The following is a 21,659-nucleotide window of genomic DNA, read 5'->3' as shown; positions in this document are numbered from 1 at the left end:
CAAACATTGATTAGTCACTCCATTCCCTAAAACCTAACCAAATAACCCAACGAGTCAACACATTCAACCCTTCTCATTTCACTCAATCTTTTCCAATCTTTTTTTCCTAATCATTTCTTCAATCTTTTTTTCTTCACCCAATTTTTTCATACTTTTTTCCATCTTTATTCATCGTTCATTCCTTTCCATACTTTCCACACTTGCCATCTTCTTTACTTTCCCTTCCCTCCTTATCAATTGCTACTTTTTTAGTTTATATTGGCATTTTCCCTTCATTTTCCCTCAATCTTTATGTTTAACTTATCTCCATGTAATAACATTATATTTACATGACATTTGTTTCCCTCTGTTTTATCATTTCTTTGCTCACCTTCCTCACCATCAACCCTTTTCGTCCCGCAAACCCATTCTCACAAGTAAATAAAGAAACTTAAAGATCATGAAAAAAAAAGATGTTTACACTATCATATTCATCATCAGCCTAATCACCAGTACAATACTTTTCTATGTCTTCCATTCATTCAGACAGTGATTTATACTTGTAAGATTGGATGAAAAAAGCCGAGTTATACAAGAAAAGATGAAAAAAATGAAGAAACGATGAAAGAATCAATTGTTTTCAGTTTTTCCTCTTTTCCTTTTTATCCATGTACTAACATATCTCTTTAACATTACAAAAGGATAAATAACGTCAATAAGAATGGTATAAAAGTGTCATCCTTATAAAGATTTTCATTATTTCATTTGCGTTTTCACAGCAATTTGTAAAATGGGTAAACTCAATGTTACCCTCTCAACCAGCCAACGTAGCAACCCAGCATTTTGAACAACATTTTGTTTTTTCCTCGTAAAAATCCTTTCTATTGGTTTCTATCACTAAGATGGCAACTCTGTTAGATACAGATTACGGAAGATTATCAATTACCAGAGAGCGACAAATGTTTATCAAGAAAAATATCATAAAACCTTTACCAATATCAATTGTTAAATGAAATTGCTGAGCAAATATAGCATTTAAAGGTTTCAACAGTTACACACAAAACAATTTAATGTTTTAAACTTTCCTCATTTTGATCTAGTCTCAAAGGTACTACAAAGTAAATTTACAGACAGTTCTAGGAAGAAAAGGATGACAAGGAGAAAAGATGATGACGAGAATGAAAAATGAAGAGAAACCAGAGAAAAAATGAGAAGAGAAGAGAAAAAAAAGATTTCTTTCAATGATTGCATTTCAATCATATTTTCTAGTTTTCAACGATACAATTCAATATTTACTAAACAGTGAAAAGAAGAGCAAAATTGAAGAAAGTGTAAAACTCTGTTCTGTAAGTGATAACAGGCTATTTCTTGAATTGAACGGAAACAATCAACAGTAAAATGGAAAGGTTGGTTGAAATGATTTTTCTCTCCTTCTCTTTCCAGGTAAAAGGTGAAAGGTTTGAAAATTTGTTCCTTTTACCATTTACCTTGTAACAATAAAAAAAATGAGATGCAAAGTTGATGAATGACAATAATTTCATGTTGCCATTATACAACAAGTACATGAGTTTCCATGGAAGATGAACAAAAGTCTAACCTAAAAATAATCATTCATCACTGGGAGTGAATTAGACTGTTGATAACATAGACTGTCACAATTTCAGTCTTGATGCTTCGCTATCATCTTCATCTTCATCTTCATCATTTTACTAGTTTTTTCATTCTCTTTCTTCTTCCTCTTTATCATCAACTTTGATTCTTTCATTTGAATGCCATCAATTAGATGCAAAGTATATCTGGTTGAGAGTAAATTTTGTATCTAAAATATCAAAGAATAACAAAAGAATCTAAAAATTGTTACATTTGAAATGAAACATTTGAATTATAACATTCATTAAAAATTTACCTTCTTTTCCATCAAAATTGCAAACTTGACATGAATTAATGTTAATTTCATGTTAAACAATGCGAATCTTGAAAAATGATACAAAATATCATTATCATAATCAATAATCATAATCTTATTATTTCTAGTTTATCATTATTCGCATCATAATTGTCACCTTTTTAATCATTATTCACATCGATATCCAAGTAATGGAAAAATTCACTGAATCAGAATTACTAAATCAACTTAACTAGACCTTTAAGCAGCTAAACTCAACCTCATTTAATCAATCAATTTATCAATCAATCATCAATTCTTTGTTCGAAATTTTCAATAATTAGAAATGTTCGATAACAAATCACAACGAACAGAAATGCTAAAAAGCTTTCAGGATTTCCTTTCGAAAAAAATCATAGCAAAATTTTGAAGTCAGAATTAAACTCAATTTTCTCAATACTTTTACTCTTGTTATTTCACTGAATATCAATTGTTCAATTCATCTCGTTTCAACAATGTTTGCCATTTTAGGGAATCCATGCTCAATGCATTAAAATAGTCAAATAAACATTTCGATGTCAGTTCGATACCGAAATTTACATTCTCTTGCATCGAACTTTTTTTCGCAGAATTTTTTTCGATGAGCCATTCATTCGATGATACTTGTCACAAAAGGGGACTTTTATGTACGAAATGATGAAAACAGAAGAAAATTAATCTCAATTGAGCGAAATTTTTAATTGTATGTTCTCTTATCAATGTAAAGGTTAGCTGTTCAGATAAAGAGGAAATTATTTCTGAATTATCTGAAGAAATGTTGAAAAAGTAATTTTGAAACTGAAGAGGCAAGAATACTAAAATGTGCAAATAATATGCTTTCAACTCATCAAGGGATTTTATTTTTATTGGCAAAGAGAAATGGAAAAAATGAAATTGCAAAAAGATAATATTTCGATAATTCAGTGAGTTTTGTATAACAAAAGATATCAGTTTGAAATACAGAATTTCATGATTTTTGGAATCAAAATTTTGCCACTCTTTTCATTATTTTTATTGAAGAAAAACTAAATTTCATCATTTGAAACGTTAAATCAAATTTTGAGTCGACTTTTTACAAAATAATTAATTTAAAAATCAATTCAATTGTAACAAGATTTGCTCTTCAAAATTTGATCTTTGATTAAAAAAAAGGTTATTCATAAGCTAACCTTAACCTTATTCATTGATAACCTTTATTCAGATTACAACTGTTACTATTTTTGGTCCTTTTTTTAGCAAATTAATTAGTGTAATTGCTATTCATATTATCATCATCAACTCGATCAACTGTAAAAGTTATTGGTGCAAATTGTGATTCTTTAATGATAGCTTAAAGTCTCGAGTCTCGATGTCAACTTGAACCAATTGAAAGACTCACCATTAAAAGGAATGAAAGGAAAAAAAATTCATTGATAGAAGTTCATACAAAACAGGGAAGAAGAAGAAGAAAAACAGTTTATTATATTTTGATAATAATCGCTTTTATTCTGATAATGATAATCACTTTTCCTTATTTGTTCATTCTTCATCTTCTTCCAGATACTTCCAAAAAGTTAAGTGATGTGATGGTAACCGAGTTTAAAGAGGGAGGATCATTGTCAAAATATAATCCAGAAGAGGTAAGGATCATTTCATTTCGTCTTCAAGAAAGTGGTTGAAACGAGTGACGATAATGAAATTGAATTGTTGTTATTGAGATAATGTTGAATCCAATTGTACACAACCCTGACTGGCATCGAACAGTGTGAACATTAGCATTACAATCGATGACATTTTTTCTCTCTTTTCCTTTTTTTTCTTCTTCTCTCCTCATGGAACAAATTATCTTCATCTCATCATCATTATCACCATCAACACCATTCACCATCATGAAGATGATCATTATTATTATTATCACTTCTATTTCATCACCTTTACTTATTCAATTGAGTTTTGCTTTTCTGATTTTCAACCTTCGCCTTGTAATCTCATCAACTTTAATCGTCCAATATATTTGCGCTAATTTTTTCTTCGCAAATTAGCCCATCATTCCAAGCCTCTCAAATGGCCTGATTGCCATTAATCTTGACAAACTAATTTTCCTGTGGTCAGGCTTTCACCTTGAATCTAATGAACCTTCAGAATTGCTGCCTTCAAAAGTGATGTTATTGTGTAGTCAAAAGAGTTGACCAGTCGATGGGTTCAAGTAATGCTTTTTTTCCTCGACATTAGGACTTGCAATGAATGTAACATTTCATTTGTTCAATATATTTCTTGTGATTCTTTGCCATTTGTACGAATACATGAAACTGAAATTCCTAAGATTATCATAGATATTCTGTCTTTTGTTACCTCGAGTTTTAGCTTATTTTGTTTTTGTTTAGAACGAAATTCAAAGTAAAATTCAATCAACTTGCATTCAGTTATTTGATAGAAATTTGTTTTTCCTGAATGAAACTTTCAATTATTTAGATGAAAATTTTCATGAACTTTTGGCTTTTCAATGAGATGGCAATTCCTCATGAATGTCAAAAAACTATTTTAAGCTCGCCAAGGTAATGCTCTGGTAATCGATCTTTGACCATTTATTCGATCATTTGGATTAAATTGCTTGAAATTCATAACAAAGCAAAACAGAAGAATCAGTTTGCCTGTTGGGCATGAATTTTAAAAAACAGACAAATGAACAGATAGACAAATGTATCAACTTTTTCTTGAACAGAACAGAAAATCTTTTATCTCAATGGATTGACCACTTTTCAACTTTCCACTTCAACCTCTGTTTTATTGTTTGAAGAAATTTTGTTTTGCTATTTCATGCTTTTCCCAAAACATCTCGAGTTTTGTCGGTTAAATTTCGATCGACTTCATTTAAATTTTATCATACTTTGAGCAGCTTTTGGGCGAGATTGTTTACTCATTGTTTTTTTCAATGTTCAATCCTGGTCATGATTAGCATGATGTTGAAATGAAAATAATCCAAACATTCATCTTTGAGCAACTTCGGGACTCATTCACTGATCTATAATCTGGACAAATGTAATCATTACCAACCCAAAACCAGACCCAAGATCTGAAATATACTCAGAACTAGTACTTTTACATTTACATGCAGAATCCATACCTCTTAATATTGAATTTGGAGGAAAACTTTTCTGATTCAGTATTCAAGATGATTTAATAACACTCACTGTTGCAAAGATAACAGAACTGTTTCAACCACAGTAATCGGTTAATAAAATAATGATCTTGAAATGCTGATCGGAGGTCGAATAACGAAGTGATTTTGAATAGAGAAACTTGAATAGGAAAAATAAATGTCACTCGATTCCTGATTTGATAACTCTTCTAGTTTCGAAGCTATTCGAGTTTACCATATTATTAGCTGAATGGTTCTGTACATAAAGTTTGCATTCGAAATGGAGTGAAAGACAAATTTATTTAACAGACAAACTTTTATTTCCATTTTATCTTGAAAACTAAAAGTAAATCTAGTTATAAAAGCGTATAAATAACAGTGAATGCATAACTTGTTGCCCTGATTAACGCAATAGTGAACTGAAAAAATTACAATTGGACTACTTTTTCAATGATAACATTTGCAACTGCATAAGATGATGGTAATAAGGCTACTATTGTTATTACATTAGATGCACAGAATTACAGGCAAGTTTCAATGAAACGTGTTTCTCAGTTGATAACATATATATATTTATATTTGGGTAAAGGATCATCAAAGAAACTCAATTGACTTTTATCTCTGATCATTATTATTTGGGTTACAGAGTTGGTATTAATGTTGAATTAATACAGACTGGATACATTGATGGAAAGGTAAAAATAACAGCATTCATTGCAATTTGATGAACATGAGAATCCCAAGAGAACCTTTTTTCTTGCTGTTTCTTGTTGGTCAACCAGTAATGTTGACCAGTCAAGGAAGTGAAAAAGGATAGGCAAGAAATCACAAAGAGCCGAAATTTGATCAGAAAAAAAACTAAATTTAATCTTCGAACTTTAAATCACTATCAACTTATTTGATCATCTTTTGGGTTGCTTTTGTTTTTGTTTTTGCTTCGACTTTCATTACAAGTAAACAATTTGATTAAGAAAATAGCAAAATTCAATTTCACCTTTTCTTCAACTTGAACTTTGTCTGTACAAATAATACCTTTTAACCCTTTCACCTTCTTCTCGTTAATGTCTTTGTTTTAAAAGTCAAAATGTTAAACTTTTTCTTTTCTATTTTTTGTCAACCTTTTTTTCCTCAAATGGCAACCTGAAAATATACCAAAAGGACATTGATTTAGAAGGATTTCAAAAATTTGTCGATATTTACCTGGAAACTGATACTCCAATCGATTTGGTTAAAAGATTGTTCCTATCGTTTGTTAAGAAAAATTTAGTCGCCAATCAATCTGCCAATATAAATCTCAATACAAACATCCTGATCAATAACTCTAAATCAACAGGACAAACATGTTATCCGGAATGCAAACTTGCCCGAGTAAGTAAATGTTCACCCAAAAACACCATTAAAAATGCAATTGATGGACAATTTATTCCATCGTTACAAGGGAATTTAGTCTCAATGTGAAACCAAATTTATTATTCAATCAATTTGATGAAATTTTTTTCCTCTCATTGATCCAACCAATTTAGTCAGAGGTTTCACTTTCACCGACATTTAATATTATTTTACTAATAAATATTGAAACACAATCAAGATTCTGCAATAATGTGAATTAATAATTCAACCAGAATAAGTAAAAACGTTTAAATTTGCTTAAATTTTCAGGATTTGGTTTTTTTATAATTTTGCTTTTGGCTTTGGTCAGGAAAAAGTCATTTTTTGCAAATCCTCAACAGAACTCACATCTTTATGAGTTTCATGAGAAAAATCAAAAGAAATTGTTTCATCTTGCTAAAAGAAATGTTGGCCACTAAAAGTCCACCCTCGTCGAATTGAAAGCTAACTTTATTTCATAAAAGAAAGAACCGATTTTTTAGGTCTTTTAAGAGTTCCGTAGAATGTCGCGTTTGGTCCGATTGCGCTAAAGTTGAAACCATTTTTGATGGCTTCTCGAACCAGCCATGATTGAGTTCTGAAATTTTGTTTAGTTTGTTTTGTTTAATTCTTAGTTTATCGAATGGCTTCTCCAGAAAATCTTTTTTCAAGTGGCTCACAGTTCATTAACTTGTTTACGGCCTTATTTTAGTCGACAAGCCCTAGCTTCTAAATGAACCAACATATTCACATGGAACTTTCAGAAAGGCTTGAAATCTACTAACCATTTTCATGGCAAAAGATTGCATCTGCCTGAGGTCACAGAAAAAGTTTCATCTCGACCGTTTGCTCTCACTTGAGCGCATAATATCAACCTTTTCTGTTAAGTCTTTAGGTTAAGTTTTCAGCAAAATTACTTTTGTTTGCAAAGGTTACACTTGAAATATTAATAATAAAAACAAATAGACTCGAGTTGGAAACTCATTAACTTTATGCAAAGACTCAACGAATCTGAGAAAAGTTGATTTCGAAAAACTATTGACCTTAGAAATGTTGAGTTGCAATTTCATCGTTTTTCTCGAATCAACTGTTGCTGAAGTTTTTTTCTAATCTTCCACAATTAAAGTTACATTCGCAATTGACAAATTGTGCAAAATGTGAATCTCTTGAAATGAAAAGTTTCTCTTTCCGACAACTCTTTTTGTGTTTGCTATTTTGCCTGTTATTTGTTATCATTTCAACTAATGTTCAGGTTGAGTGATTTTACAGAATTTCCTTTTCTTGTTCAATTGTTAATCATGTATAAAGGGGTGAGGAAAGGAAAGACTTAAAGTTTACTCTATTTTTTTTACCTTCCAAGTTGAAACCTTCATACAAATAGAAATGGTAAAATTGTTTGAACTTTTCAAACAACAAACAAAAGGAACATTGGAAAAGTGAAAACTTGAGATGGAAACTCATGAGATAAACTGCTGATAAAATGTGTTTAAGATTAGATGAGGAAATAATGTGATAGCTGGAAGATGTGGAAATGAAAGAGAAGAAGAAAAGTAGGAAAAAAGGAGTAAACTAATATCATACATGATGGAGATGTTGAACAACAATGGAGCAAGAATAAATAACAGGGAAGGAAAATGGAAAAATGCTTGATATTCAAAATTTCAAGTTATTTTTTACCTTCTCTCAACGGAAAATAAAAGCAAGTTTGATAAGTTGAGAAAGTTTCTTGTGTTTACAAATATTTTATTGTGAATCAAGTTTCAAGGAAAAAAGATGATTCTTTATCTCAATCAGCAGATAATTAATTTCTGCTTACATTCATTTTATCATTTCATGATGATTGCAGTTGATGAAAATTCAAGTTTCATTTAAACACTTTTCTAGTTCACCAATTTTGCTGTTCCAACAAAAATTTCAAATCTCAACAATGAAATTCAGACAAATTTTGGTGAAAATTTTTCAACTCTTGTTTACACTTTTCAGCCAGGAAAGTGCGTAACTGGTTATTTTAGATTGTCATTTCATCGAAACTTCATTTTCTCATCTTTTTCGATCTCGACAAATTCCCAACACTGATTCAATATTTTTACAAATGCAAAATAATCCAGCATAATTAGAAATGATTGAAATTAAAAATCGAGTAAAATTTAATTTCCAATAAGCATTGCTTTGCAGATGAAGAAAAATTTTGAGATCATTTTTTTGAAGTCATCAAAGTATGGTCAGAGTTTTCATGCTTTCATGGGTGTTCGACTGGAAATGATTTGCAAATGTTCATGACTTTAGACGATTTAAATACATGTATTTGCTTGTTCGTTTAATGTCACTTAGCAAAAGCCGCTATATGAATGAACTTTGGCGAAGAAATTTGTTTTCTCATATTTTCTTAATTGAGTTCTGTAATTATAGTTTGCATTAAAACTTGAATTTGAGTTGGTTTCACAGATTAAAATATTAATGAATATTTTATGAAAAATGTGAACAGTTTTCTGATCTTGTTGCCGTTTAATCCTTAGATGGCCGTCGTTACCTCAGCAGCTGCTTGTGCTCCAATAACAGTTCATGCAACTTCTGGTTCCCTTCCCGAGCTTACCCGTGATTTGATAAACATCGAGATTATCCATGAAAATAAAGAGACAAACAACAACACACTTGGAGTGGGAGGTGGTGGGGATGGAGGTGGCAATGAAAAGAGTCATTATCCGAGCCTAGTTGAACGATTCCATGGACTAACAGAGAAACTTCATAGCATCGGTCATTATCAAAGTGAGAGCGGCTCTGGCTCTAGAGGACGATCGGGTACCTGTACGTTTAGCGAGCTGTGAAAAAACAAGCAAACAAATATTTCATTGTTTTTTGCACATGAACCAGTTTCTGGTCAGTTTAACAAGCAACTTACAATGTTCAATCGATAGAATCACAATCTTTTCTCATCTTTCACCCTTTCAAATCTCACTTTCAGCAAATATTTAGAAGACAATTTCGTCTGCAAACACAAATTGCATTTGATCATTTTTTGCCTCAAAAATTGCTTCAATTACTTTACCAAAAAGATATCATTTTACATGGCAAAACATTTGATATCTTTTACTCCCTTTAAATGGATTGTGAAACTTTTTGTTGAAAACATTTTAACATGATAATCATTGAACCCAACTAGCCATTAATATTGATGGCTTTATTAACCCAGATACACTCATCAACCTTTTAATCATATTAACATCTAATATCATTTAATCTCAACTGATTATCGTTTGCTTGTTAAACTATTGAAACGGTTTGAATGCTTTACGTATTGTGTACAGTATTATTAATCTCATTATTTATCTTTTTTTTCACACTCAAGATCATTAATCACAATTAAGAATCACTTAAGGAGATAAATATATGCACAAATATCCTAATCGGTTCCCTCTAGTCCCAGTGTCACAATAATATCATGTATTTTTATCAATTTATTTTTTCTCTTTTTTCTTTGCCCGAAGTTCTTTATTGAATTTCTGGAAAGAAAAACCTTTTTTTTCTTCTTGCCTCTTTCCTTCAACCTCAATAATTGCACTTGTCTGTCAATCATTCTCTTTCTTTCTTTTTGCATGCAATTTTCTCATCATATATCATGGGTTTCATGTTGATTAATCAACATCTTTCAACATGATAATGATGAATGTAATTAATTTTACTTGCTAATTGTTTCCAATTAATCATGTTGATATCTTTTTCTTCTCTTGTCTCGCCGGTTAATATTCATTGAAACAGGGAGTTCATCAATCCATCCAATTGTCTCTGTAACTCAAACATTTCGTGATCAAAAGTCAACTGGTTCATCACCAAACCATGGACAAATGTCCCGTAATTCATCGAAAAAATCAAACACTTCATTATTGATTCATCCAGGTTTGTTTACCCATTTGTCGAAAATACTTTGATCAAAAATTCCATCAACATGGAAACCAGTCTTGGAATAATTTTGTTTTCTAACTTTATTTTTCTGAGCAATCGTTAGTTTTCTGCAGCTTAGAACTTACTTTCAGATTCTATTTATCCTTTTACGATCATCATTCATCAAAATGTAACAGTTGTCATGATATGCTTGATGAAACAACTCTTCATAAGAGAGAAACGGGTTTATCATTAACTCGCATTTCGACTTCGAGTCAATGTAAAGGCCATTTTGAGAAAATTCGTTGGAAACGGCAAAGGGAAAAACCATTTTAGATAAAGTTGAAGTTACAAGTCACATGTACATGCAAGATGCCAATCGAGATGAAATGCCTGTTAATTTAGGCTGCCTCTACTCTACTATACGTTTAATTTGAACTGCGATTCAATTGATCTGCATTGATCATCTAAATGAATTTGGCAACGTTTATTAACCAATTTTGATTGTTTCCATCCAAGCATGTTCTTTGTGTTATTCCGATGTTGACGCTAATAATTTCCAATGTAAAGTCAGTTTCAGCAGGGATACGCCGGAATGATAGGCCTGGGCCGAAGCTAAAGACATAGAGTTTCAAGAAAAAGAAAATCTGAATAGAAATGTTAAGTTTTCAGTTAAAATTTAATAATGATCACAATTTGTTCAAATATAATTTTCTAAAAGTTAACACCTTTTCATGTATATTTTGTTAAGCTTTTTTGATAATGTTGATTGGTTAGTTCATCCGAAATTTTTCACAAAAAAAATGATTAAAATGAATAATTCGATCAAGAAAATGAAAAATCATAAAATGAATGAGTCTCGAACCCAAAACCTTGATAAACCCTTTTAGTTGCCCTAACACCTTTAATCACTGAGCTACCCTTCAACTCATATTTTTAATGATTTTAAATCTGATTTAATAAAAATGCCCAAAATACCCGAATATCTTAGGAACCACTAGGCTAGCAGATAAAAGCCTCGACAGTTTTTCATAATTCATCTTCCTCTATGAAATGACACCTCACTCAAGCAAAAGTGGCTCGAGCGTTTCAATAGCCCCCCTTGTAATTCATTTTTTTCAATTCAATGAAATTTGAAAGATTCGTTGTATGCTAAAAAAAGTATTTAGAAGATTATGGTTTAATTTAAGGTTTGTCATGGTAATGTTATTGCATTAAATTTCACTTCAGCGTTAAAATCAGATTATAATAATTGGCTCTATTGAATAACTAACCAGAAGCTTATCTGAAGATAACATTTTGGAGTAAGCATAATGTCAATACTCAGGTAAAAGTGATGGACAAGTTGAATTCCGAACAGTATTGTGGAAGAAGAAATCATGCGGACTATTTCGAAGATTGACCTTGGTTCCATATGAAATGGTTTTACATGCTCTATTTCCAACGAATTTTCGTCGTAAATGGGTTAACGATTCGTTCGAAGGATTAAGACCAAATCTGCCTAAAAATAGAACTAAATGTTTTAATTGATGAATAGTTTCTGAGTTATCAGGTTAAAAATGTTGAAATGTTGAAAATGGCCACAACCAGTTTTGAATGACAAAGTGTTTTGTCTTTATTAAACATAATTGACTATACTGAGCATTTCTTTTTCATTTTACTATTTCCTATTTGCACACATAGCTCACGAACGGTTGATGCTACAGACCTCACGAGGGACACCCAAAATATGTAAAATCGATATTTATTTGAACAATGTTTTAAACTATTATTTATTAATCTAAAAAATTTTGTACTCTCAGAAAATGACCTCCAAATGTGAATTAGAGGTTAAATAACGGATTGAGCTTGAATGACCTCGAGCGTTCAAACTTATGCATATTCAATCTGCGAAAGTTCTTGGTTCAAGTCTGAGCATCAACCGTTCGTGAGTAATGGCTGTAAATAGGCGTAAATGAAAAAGAAATGCCCGGTACTTTACCTGAAAAATATATCAGCATATTGATATCACCAGGTGTATTATTATGGGAGGGATTCTTTCCAAAGAATCCGGTGATTTTACAATTTTATTGATGGATAAAATTTCAGTTGATAAGTGATTAGTGAATTTAAGAATATCCGGATGTCTAGAGAAGGTCAAAAATATCGATCGTCGTATTAAGCTCACTAGATCTATTGATACCGACGTGGTTCGGCGGATCAAATCGATATGCTGCCTGCTGCTCCTCACGATGATAGAAATATACTGATACATTTTTTGAATAGAGGACAATAGTAGTAAGTAAGGAGTATCGACACAAAAAGGCGGAGCTTAATTTGGGTGGAGGGGTTAAATGGGAAATCCAGGGGTATGCGCGATGAGTCCAGGGGCAGGTAAACTTACCTGTAAGTTTGCTGTCCAACTTAAGCACTACCATGTCCACATACAGCTGCGAAAATGGAGTTAGACCTCGATACCATATCTTTGGCGCATTGTTTGGTATCCAAGCATACCGATAGTCAATTTTTTGAGATTTAAGCACAATCAACATCGATTCAATGCCTTGACCAATGAGTCTTAAGTTGATGTTGATATGGTGCCAAAGATATGGTATCGAGGTCTAACTCCATTTTCGCAGCTGTATACAGTGATGTGCCAGATAATGGGAATAGGTGGAAATAGCTTATTTGCATTATTCGTCGGGCACTCGAATCTGTGATTATCAATCTTGCTTAATAGATTGATTTCGTCTAGAATTATCATTGCTATCAGCCTTCTCGAGTTTTTTGATTGATATTTCACGAAAGAAAATCAAATTAAGTTAATTAATAACTGGAAAAATCTAAATAAAATTTTGTCAAAGCCTTTTTCAATAGAGACCGTTGAAAAAAATTGTTCCCATTATCTGGCACATCACTGTAACACAAAAATTTGTGTTTTGATCTAAAATCCAAAATCTGGAAAGTTGCTTGCCCCTGATTTCCCCCTTCATTCCCTCCCCCAAATTAAGCTCCGCCTTTTTGTGTCGATACTCCTTACTTACTACTGACAATAATGTACAAAATATTCAAACTCTTTTGTCATTCAAAACTGGTTCAGACCATTTTCAACATTTCAACATTTTTAACCTGTTAACTCAAAAACTATTCATCATATCGAAAAATGGAATCGGCATAAATCTTTTACGAGACTTTAAAAAATTATATTTCTAGGCACTTTTCCCTATTCTTTTGGCCCTCGTCTTTGAAAGATACGATGAGAACTCTGGTTTCAGAAATCATTGAATTGATAAATTAAAGTCTAATTGCTGTATTTTAGCCCAGCTCATACGAAAAGATCGAATCTATCTAGTAAAATAATTCTATTTTGATGGTGAAAAAATTGCTGTTTTCATGTTTTGAAACAATTTTTCTTAATTACTTTTGTCTGAATTTCAGTTGAAATTAAGCCATTAAGAAAAGGAAGTTCCAGTATTGATGTTTTGTCTCTTCGAGTTCCGTTCAAAGATGTCGTCTGTTATCTCTCATTGCTTGAGGCTGGTAGACCAGAGGATAAATTGGAGTGTAAGTAAATTACTCTATTATAACTTAATTACATTAACTTCTTGCGAGTGTTTCGTCAACTGCATTGCCTTGATTATTCCTACAGTTTATTCAGTTGATCCAGTGATGAAATAAAGGCAACTCTCAATCGATTAACAAGTTTGTTGCAAGTAAAACATTTAACACAGTTACGTCAATTAAAAGATTATGTAAAGACATTCAAGTTATTAATAATTGCATTTTGTTGCCATTTTCAATTAACACACAAGCAAATGCCTCACCAAACAAAACTAAATTATCGACTCGTTTACCTTGTTGACAACAAATTTGTTTTCACCTCAAAAATAAGTCTTGATCTTGCAAAATGAGTAAACAATTAACTTTAGATACAAAATGTAACATTTACAGGCAAATGAAGTGAGTCTAATTGATCAATTAAAATACATTTTCAATTGTATTACACTGTTCATGAATAACGAGCATAAGTTAATAATACAATTGCACTCATCACTCAGTCTCTGATGAATACCTTTACTAATTGATCTGTAATTGATTCATTAGCTATTATGTCTTATGTTCATTATCGATTTTCTGGAGAAACTTGAATGTTCTTTCGATTCAGAGTCGACTTGAAATTTCCAAAAGCCATATGTTCGATTGATAGTCACTTGAAGTTTTTGGCGTTGCAAATTGATGAATTATATTGAATAAAATTAGTTTGGACAAAAGTCAAATATTGAATGTTTTGGTAAAGAAAAGGAAATTTGACTTTTGATGGAAATTAATTTTTGTTAATTTTTCTATTTTTAGAAAAGCTAAATTTTTAATGACTTCTCGACTCGAACTATGAACTTTGTGTAAATGCGTCAGAAGAATGAATTTTGAAATTTTCGACCAAATTCTGTAATTACTTTAACCTTTTCACCATCTCAAGAGCCCAGTAATGCTTGATATTTTACTCGATCATGTTTTTCCTTTGTTCAGTTTGACATGAAGTTTTGCAAAATCCCATGTTTCTTATTACCTTTAATACTTAACCAGTGAGATTTACGTAAATCTAGTTGAAAGCAATTTCCAGTTGAATCGATGATTAAATAGCTTAATGTCGAGGTAAAAGATGCTTTCAATTTTTGAATAGTTTTCCTCATCTTGTAGCACAAAATGAAAGGGAAAAGATGGCATTTTGGGTTCAATCATCGAATGCAAGTTTTTCAATTTTCAGTGTTTTAGTCTTTCCATTTAATCTAGATAATGCAATGGCAATTATCTGGGTTAAAATTTAAACACTTAACAATTGCATTTTCATTTGCTCTAAAGGCAAAGCAAAGAGTTGAAAGCCACTAAGGGCCGATCCGATGAACTAAAATGTTTGTCAAAATGTTTGTTTATTGGCAATGTTTGTTAAAATTGATAAATTTTGATTAATGTCATTTTAAATCTTAATTGGAAAGCGCCATCTTTTGTTTTTTAATGATTTTAAAAGATAACTAAAAATAATTTATAATCAAAAGATAAGAAATTTAATCTGAAAAAATGTAAAGGCGCATGAATAAAATGATTGTATATTTTTTGATCGGACAGTGTTAATGTTGATGACGTAACAAAATCAAACAAACATTGCCTACTAACAAAGATTTAAACAACATTTTAAACATTTTTTGGTTCATCGGATCGGCCCTAAAATGATAAAATGTGCTTATAAATGTTGCATTAAACAGTTATAACAAAATTAAATTGGATAAGGTTAAAGGTTATTGAGACCATTTTCATGATAAATCGATTGATTGATGATGATGAGGATGATGATGATTAAAGTGAATGATATAAATACAAAAAACTAACAGAAAAAAAACGAGAAAACTAAAAGGGAATTACAGTTGATATAATTTTTGCTCTTCGTTCGAGTAACAATCACGTCAAAATCCGTTTTGATCAATTGTAATAAGAGTTTTGCTCAAATTAAATGACCAGTCAACATGTAATATTATCTATCCAATTGTGATCAGATTGACAATCAATTTGATAATAAAAGAAGTTGAAATTGAAGAAGAAGAAGAAAAGAGACGAAAAAAAGTAGAACCAAGAAGATGAATAAGAGATGAGCAACAGCAATGAAGTTGAACATTTCACAATTTGGATCAACATGAGAATCAGTTGAATAGTGATTTGATTATTGAAACTGATTTTTTATTTTGAGCTGAATATTGATGGTAAAGGAACGGAAAGAGCAACAATTGCAATATGGTTAATATTGTGATAAATGAGCACAACAAGCAAGAGTTTTGGGTTTGATGGTTGAATGACAATCAATGGAAAAAAGAGTGAAAAAGAAAACGGAATAAGCGTGAAAAACAAGAATGTCTATTAAAACATGTTCCATGTAAAGTTGAAACATAATGTCAATATCATGATCATTCAACTTTCATGTTCTGTCTTTACCCATTTCGAAGCATCTTTGTCTGTCTCTTTCACTTTCGCCTTTTCTTCTCTTTTATTTCCTTCTCTTTCCATTTTCCTTTTGCCTTGTCGAACCTGATCATCACTGGCTGACAATTTACGTATAAATCAAGTCATGTTTCGTCTCTATGATTCTGACAGCAATGGATACTTGGATAGCAATGTAAGCAACTTTTAATCTCATTTTAACCATCAATTTGTTTCACTGTTATTTGCACTCCCAATGTGGACCAACTGAGTAAAATCATTTTAATAATCATTATCCAATCACCTAGAAAAGTTCATTGAAGCAGGTTTCAAGGGAAACTTGAATCAGTGAAAATGTCTTTTTGTTTACAGCTTTACTATTCACCTGGTAATTTGGAGCTTCCATGACTTTCCCTATTCTGCAAGCTTGAGTCAGTTGCATATTGATTTGAAAAATATTTGCAAATGTTGCGTTCAATTTGTGAATGCTTTGTTCTTAATTTAATCAAATTGTGATTCGTGAGTAAATACACGCCTTTGGTGAAATAGCAGGACAAGTCTTGCGTCTATCATTTGATTAGTTTTGATTGAAGAACTTGAAATTTTTGTTTTCACTGTTGTTCAGGAGTGTTGGATCATTTTTGGTGCATCAACTTTCTTATAATTTTGATCCACTTTGAAAATAAATTTAAAAGCTGCGCATTTTTCAATCACTTTATATGCATTCAATGCATCGAAATCTGATGATAAATTATCATTTTCTAGGTTGAACTTTTACCTTTTCAATGCAGAAAAGGTATCAATCAGTTTCTCAACAATTTATGTTATGCAGAGCTTAAATTATCTGTGAACTTGAACTTTTCATTCTATCCGGGCTCAGATGGTTTGTCTTGTGAATAAAGGTAATCTGATAAGATTGATATTAGGTAAATGCAGAACTGTGATCATTCAAAGTATTAGGTAACCACATAGGTTCATGGCCTCTTTCAATTTTTGGGTTCAAACCATTGATTAATTTACAATTGTTGGTAAAAATTATTTGATTGTTTTGATTTTCACACATGAAATGATCAATTTTCATTCTTGCCCATGAATTCACAAAGAAAAATATTAAAATACTTAAATTTTGTTTAATTAAAAATAAATTTTTACAAAAGCAGACAAAAAGGATGTTGATCGCAAACGACCAACAATCAAGAATTGAAATAGATTAATATCGATCGAAAGCTTGAAGTTCACATGCAGTAACTACTACTATAAGCTTCGAAATGAGCTCGCTTGTTACAAGAGAGACTTGATTACTGAGCTAACGTAAGCCAAAACAAGAAAAATCGTAGTTAATCTAGTAGGAGAAAAATTTCAATGAATATTTTTATTGTTTGGTTCACTCTATCAACGGACGTGATATGCAAAGTGGACATTCACGATAGCCTATGAGCCAGTGCATTTTCGAGCAATTCAGAAATGAAATATTACCAATTAGTAACGGAGGTCAAAGCAATGAATCCTCTAATCCCATATCATTAAAATTGTTAAAATTGTTTTATTCTGAAGATGATTAGAGAGTTTTGTTGACATACCTTCAACAAGAATTGATTAAATTGTCTCAACTTTACTTTCCGTTTCATTTATTTACTGTGGAAACAAACCAATTTCAAATTGTCATTCAAATGTTGACTTTATCTGGATACTCATGAACTTTCAGCAGAAAGTAATTTAAAGTTTATCATAATAATCAGACAATGATGACTATCATGGCAAAATATATGTTATGCATGATATTGCACGATGTCATGTAATTGAGCATTTCATTTTCAAACATTGTATTCCAATAATACTGAAACAATTTTTCATATGGTTTTATTCCTGGCCTCAGGGTGATATAAATGTGACAAACGTTTAAGTCTTTTTGTATTGAATTTACATTATTTGTTACCAATCCAGTTGAAAATATGAGATGAGAATCTGAAAGGTTTTGCAATTGATCCAAGCAAAATGTGAAAATAAACTTTGATTCAAACAAGGATTGAATTATTAATATTCAGAAAAGTATTTTGTATGTTCAAATGCCATGTTAATTTCAAGTCTTTTCCGCCTTCAAGCTTTTCCTGTCTTGTTTTATAGCAATACAGGTTGTAATTTTTTTCCTATTTTAGAACCAATTGCACAGATAAAATTTCAATGTTTACTCAAGTTACCTGAATTGATTCTATCGTTAATGGAAGTGGACATATTTGCAAGTTTAAATTTGTATTGTTATTGCTATAAATAATAATGTAAAAATAAGCGTATGATTGAATTGAGTCCTGCTCTTCTATTTTATCGAAAAAATCCAATTCCTATCATTATAGTTTGTTAAGGCTGTAGAAGTAACCGTAGGCTGACTCTCGCATTCTTACTTACGGCTAGTGTTCAACTCAAAGAGTAAGTTACCTTACTCTTTGGTTCAACTTAGCTTCTAAACCAAGGAAACCTTTTGTGCGGCATTTTAGAAGAGCTGATTGAGAATAAACACAATTAAAAAAATTGATGAAATAAAAAGCAAATTTGAAGATTAGAAAGGGTGAATTTATTCAAAGTCAAAAGCCAAAAGTCTTCTCCGATTCTGAACTGCCCTGAAAAGATCTCTTCTAGTGAGGTCCCATCCTGGCTTCAAAAAATACATGTGAAATGAATCCCTAGCATAAATGCAAGCTGTTATTACTGTATCTTCGATGATCTCCTTGAGTGCAAATGGTAAAGATTAATATAATATCAAGAGAAGGTTCAACAGGCAAAGATGCGAATTCCTGTATTTCGGAGAAAACATAGAAATAAAAATTAGAATTCATATTCTATTTATGATTTTGCAAAATACTTACTTCAATTTTATGATAGCTGTAACATTCTGGATTAGCTGAGAGCAAACGTAGTCATGGGTTACAGATGTAAGTGTGAATAATTTCATTTTCAAAGACAATTCATGGTCATTTTTTAACTCAAGAGTTTTTTTTAAAAAACTGTTGAAATAGCTTGAATTCGCATCCTGATTTATAAACAAATTGAATGTTTTCTCTTTTCCAAGAAACTGATTTTTTCGTTGTTGACTGTATACTGAATGAGAGACTCTTCATATGCTTCAACCACAGTCGCTCGATTTCCAAGTAAATATTTTGCTATCACAAAAGATTGTATTTCTGGATAGAAGTCACATTTTGCCAATCCCAACGTATTTGCCTGCATTAAATTCATGAATTCGGATGTAAAATGTGAATATTTGTCCAGGCTGGCATTAATCCATTTTTAATTCTTTTTGATTTTTGATGATGTTTCAAAGAATAGCAAATCACAACGAGGGTAAACAGATGAATTCGTACCCTTGATTTGAATTGAACAATTGAATTCTGCAATGATTTTGTTGCATCGAGAACACTTTTCCAAAGATTCTGTGAAAACAATGGTTTTGGTTCACATTCAGAATTTGCCCCATTTTCCAGATGAGCAGGTGGATGTGTTGGACAATACGATGTAGGAATGGTGGAAAATGGGTGGGAAAAGCCGGTCACCTCTTGACTCTTTACCAAAAACCAAAAGTTTCACATAAAATCCTGGTCTAACAATGAACCATCAACCTGAATAACAAAAAAGGTCTCCTCTCTCTTTCAATTTTATCCAATACGGATTCTAATTTTTTCCCGCAGCCTCTATTTTCATGAATTTCTCAGAGATCTGAATTCTAAAATTAGGTTTCCTATTTTTCGTCATTGTAGCTGAAACAGTGCTTACGCTGTGTAATTTTTCTTAGAACCCGCTCAGTTTGGCCACAATCTAAGCGCAAAAATTTGATACATTGACTTTATATATTGTATAGATGTATAGATAAGAAATCAATAAAACAAAATAGTAGTTCGAAAATTTCGAAATTCTTAACATTAAAATTCTTGATGAAACGCTCAAGAGCAGTAACTAAACCACCAGCATGCTAATTATGAAATGGGACTTCCTCATCGCCCTTTAGATTTGTCGGACGATTTCAGATCCGAACTAGCTCAACTACTAACCTGTGGGGAAAAAGTTTGAGACTTTTTGGTTTTTTTCTTATATCTCGTAAGATAATGGCTGAATTTTTTTGAAAATTCAACATGACATAGTTGGATAGTGTGGCTTTGATACCTGAGAAATGCAGAATTGAAAAAACAAAGGTCACTCCACAATCATCGTTCAAACTAGGTAGAGAAAAAAAATGTTCAAAAAATTCTCTTTTGTACATGTTAAACTCTCATAGACAGAAACCAATTTTTGAGACTAATTCATATTTTGGATATTTGGTTGAATAACCTATTATTCAAAATTGAATATCTTTCAAACGACTTATCCGAATTTTTTCGATCATACCTCAACTGAAAGGTCTTGAAGAGTTGCATCAGTTGATGTATTTTTTAAGCTACATCGAATGTTGTTCATGGGGTTATTCACGAAACCAGTTTAACATGTATAAAAAAGAATTTTTTGAACATTTTTTTTCTCTACCTAGTTTGAACGATGATTGTGGAGTGACCTTTGTTTTTTCAATTCTGCATTTCTCAGGTATCAAAGCCACACTATCCAACTATGTCATGTTGAATTTTCAAAAAAATTCAGCCATTATCTTACGAGATATAAGAAAAAAACCAAAAAGTCTCAAACTTTTTCCCCACAGGTTAATTTCATATAAGTCTAATGATATCGCCATTCAAACATCTCTAATTTGGCGTACAAGAATTGATACACTAGTAATCAGGGTTAAGTTGACAAAATCGGAGACGATCGATCGATCGAAATCGATTTAATAGTCACCGTCCAACAAGAAAAAAAAATTTTTAGTTTTCTATTGTTAAGTTTCTCTTAAAACTGGATATGCTCAAGATGGCGATACCTGGAAATTGACTTAACTGTGGCCCTTTTTTAACTAACCCTGAGTACTAGTGTAATTGGTAATTAATTTTAAGTAATGTTGCAACTTAAGTCCAGTGTTTGTCTGTTAACAGTCAGAATTTACCTCTCTTACGATTTTCAGACGTAATCTTGAAAGTCTTGTCAAATCTCGAGAGAATGCAAAATGACGCTGAACAAAAGTTCGTAGTTAATGTAAAAATGCTGCAAAGGTTATTACCAACTTGCAAGCAAGCTTGAGCAATAGCAACATACATTCAGGCAAATATTTTCACCATTTCAGTTTTGTTTTTTATTCCTCTAATTTGCTGAACTTCTACTTTGTTCCCAGTAAGCCTTATTTTCCTTGATGATATTCTTGAGGTGATAAATTGACTATAGTCACAAGGTGAACAGGCAATATTTAATTAACCAAGCAAACTGAGGAAAGGTAGAGTTTGCTTTCTATCAATTTAGATTTTATCATGATAGACTTGATTGTATAAACAATGTAAACTTTCTTGCTTTCTTTCGCTTCGCTTCTCTTGTCTTCAT

General features: G+C 31.5%; 1 protein-coding gene across 5 annotated transcripts in view; it reads left to right on the top strand.

Moving 5' to 3' along the window:
- Dgk (diacyl glycerol kinase 1) overlaps positions 1 to 21,659 on the top strand; it is a 48,653-nt gene that overhangs the window by 505 nt on the left and 26,489 nt on the right. The window contains exons 2-7 of one of the 5 annotated variants that reach the window (XM_089267238.1): positions 3,443 to 3,522; positions 6,180 to 6,389; positions 8,906 to 9,155; positions 10,146 to 10,283; positions 13,686 to 13,811; positions 16,361 to 16,410. In XM_089267238.1, coding sequence (XP_089123364.1) covers positions 3,443 to 3,522; positions 6,180 to 6,389; positions 8,906 to 9,155; positions 10,146 to 10,283; positions 13,686 to 13,811; positions 16,361 to 16,410 — 854 coding nt within the window. Of the gene's footprint in view, positions 1 to 3,442; positions 3,523 to 6,179; positions 6,390 to 8,905; positions 9,195 to 10,145; positions 10,284 to 13,685; positions 13,812 to 16,360; positions 16,411 to 21,659 lie in introns of all 5 variants that reach the window. The other 4 variants (XM_015939232.3, XM_089267239.1, XM_089267241.1 and 1 more) reach the window with 4 other exon arrangements.

The sequence above is a fragment of the Tetranychus urticae genome, chromosome 2 (assembly GCF_039701765.1).
Source record: "Tetranychus urticae isolate SD_2017Ah chromosome 2, NJAU_TeUrti_SD_1.0, whole genome shotgun sequence".
In the NCBI taxonomy this organism is placed as follows: Eukaryota; Metazoa; Arthropoda; class Arachnida; order Trombidiformes; family Tetranychidae; genus Tetranychus; species Tetranychus urticae.
This window is presented reverse-complemented; position numbering and strand designations above follow the sequence as displayed.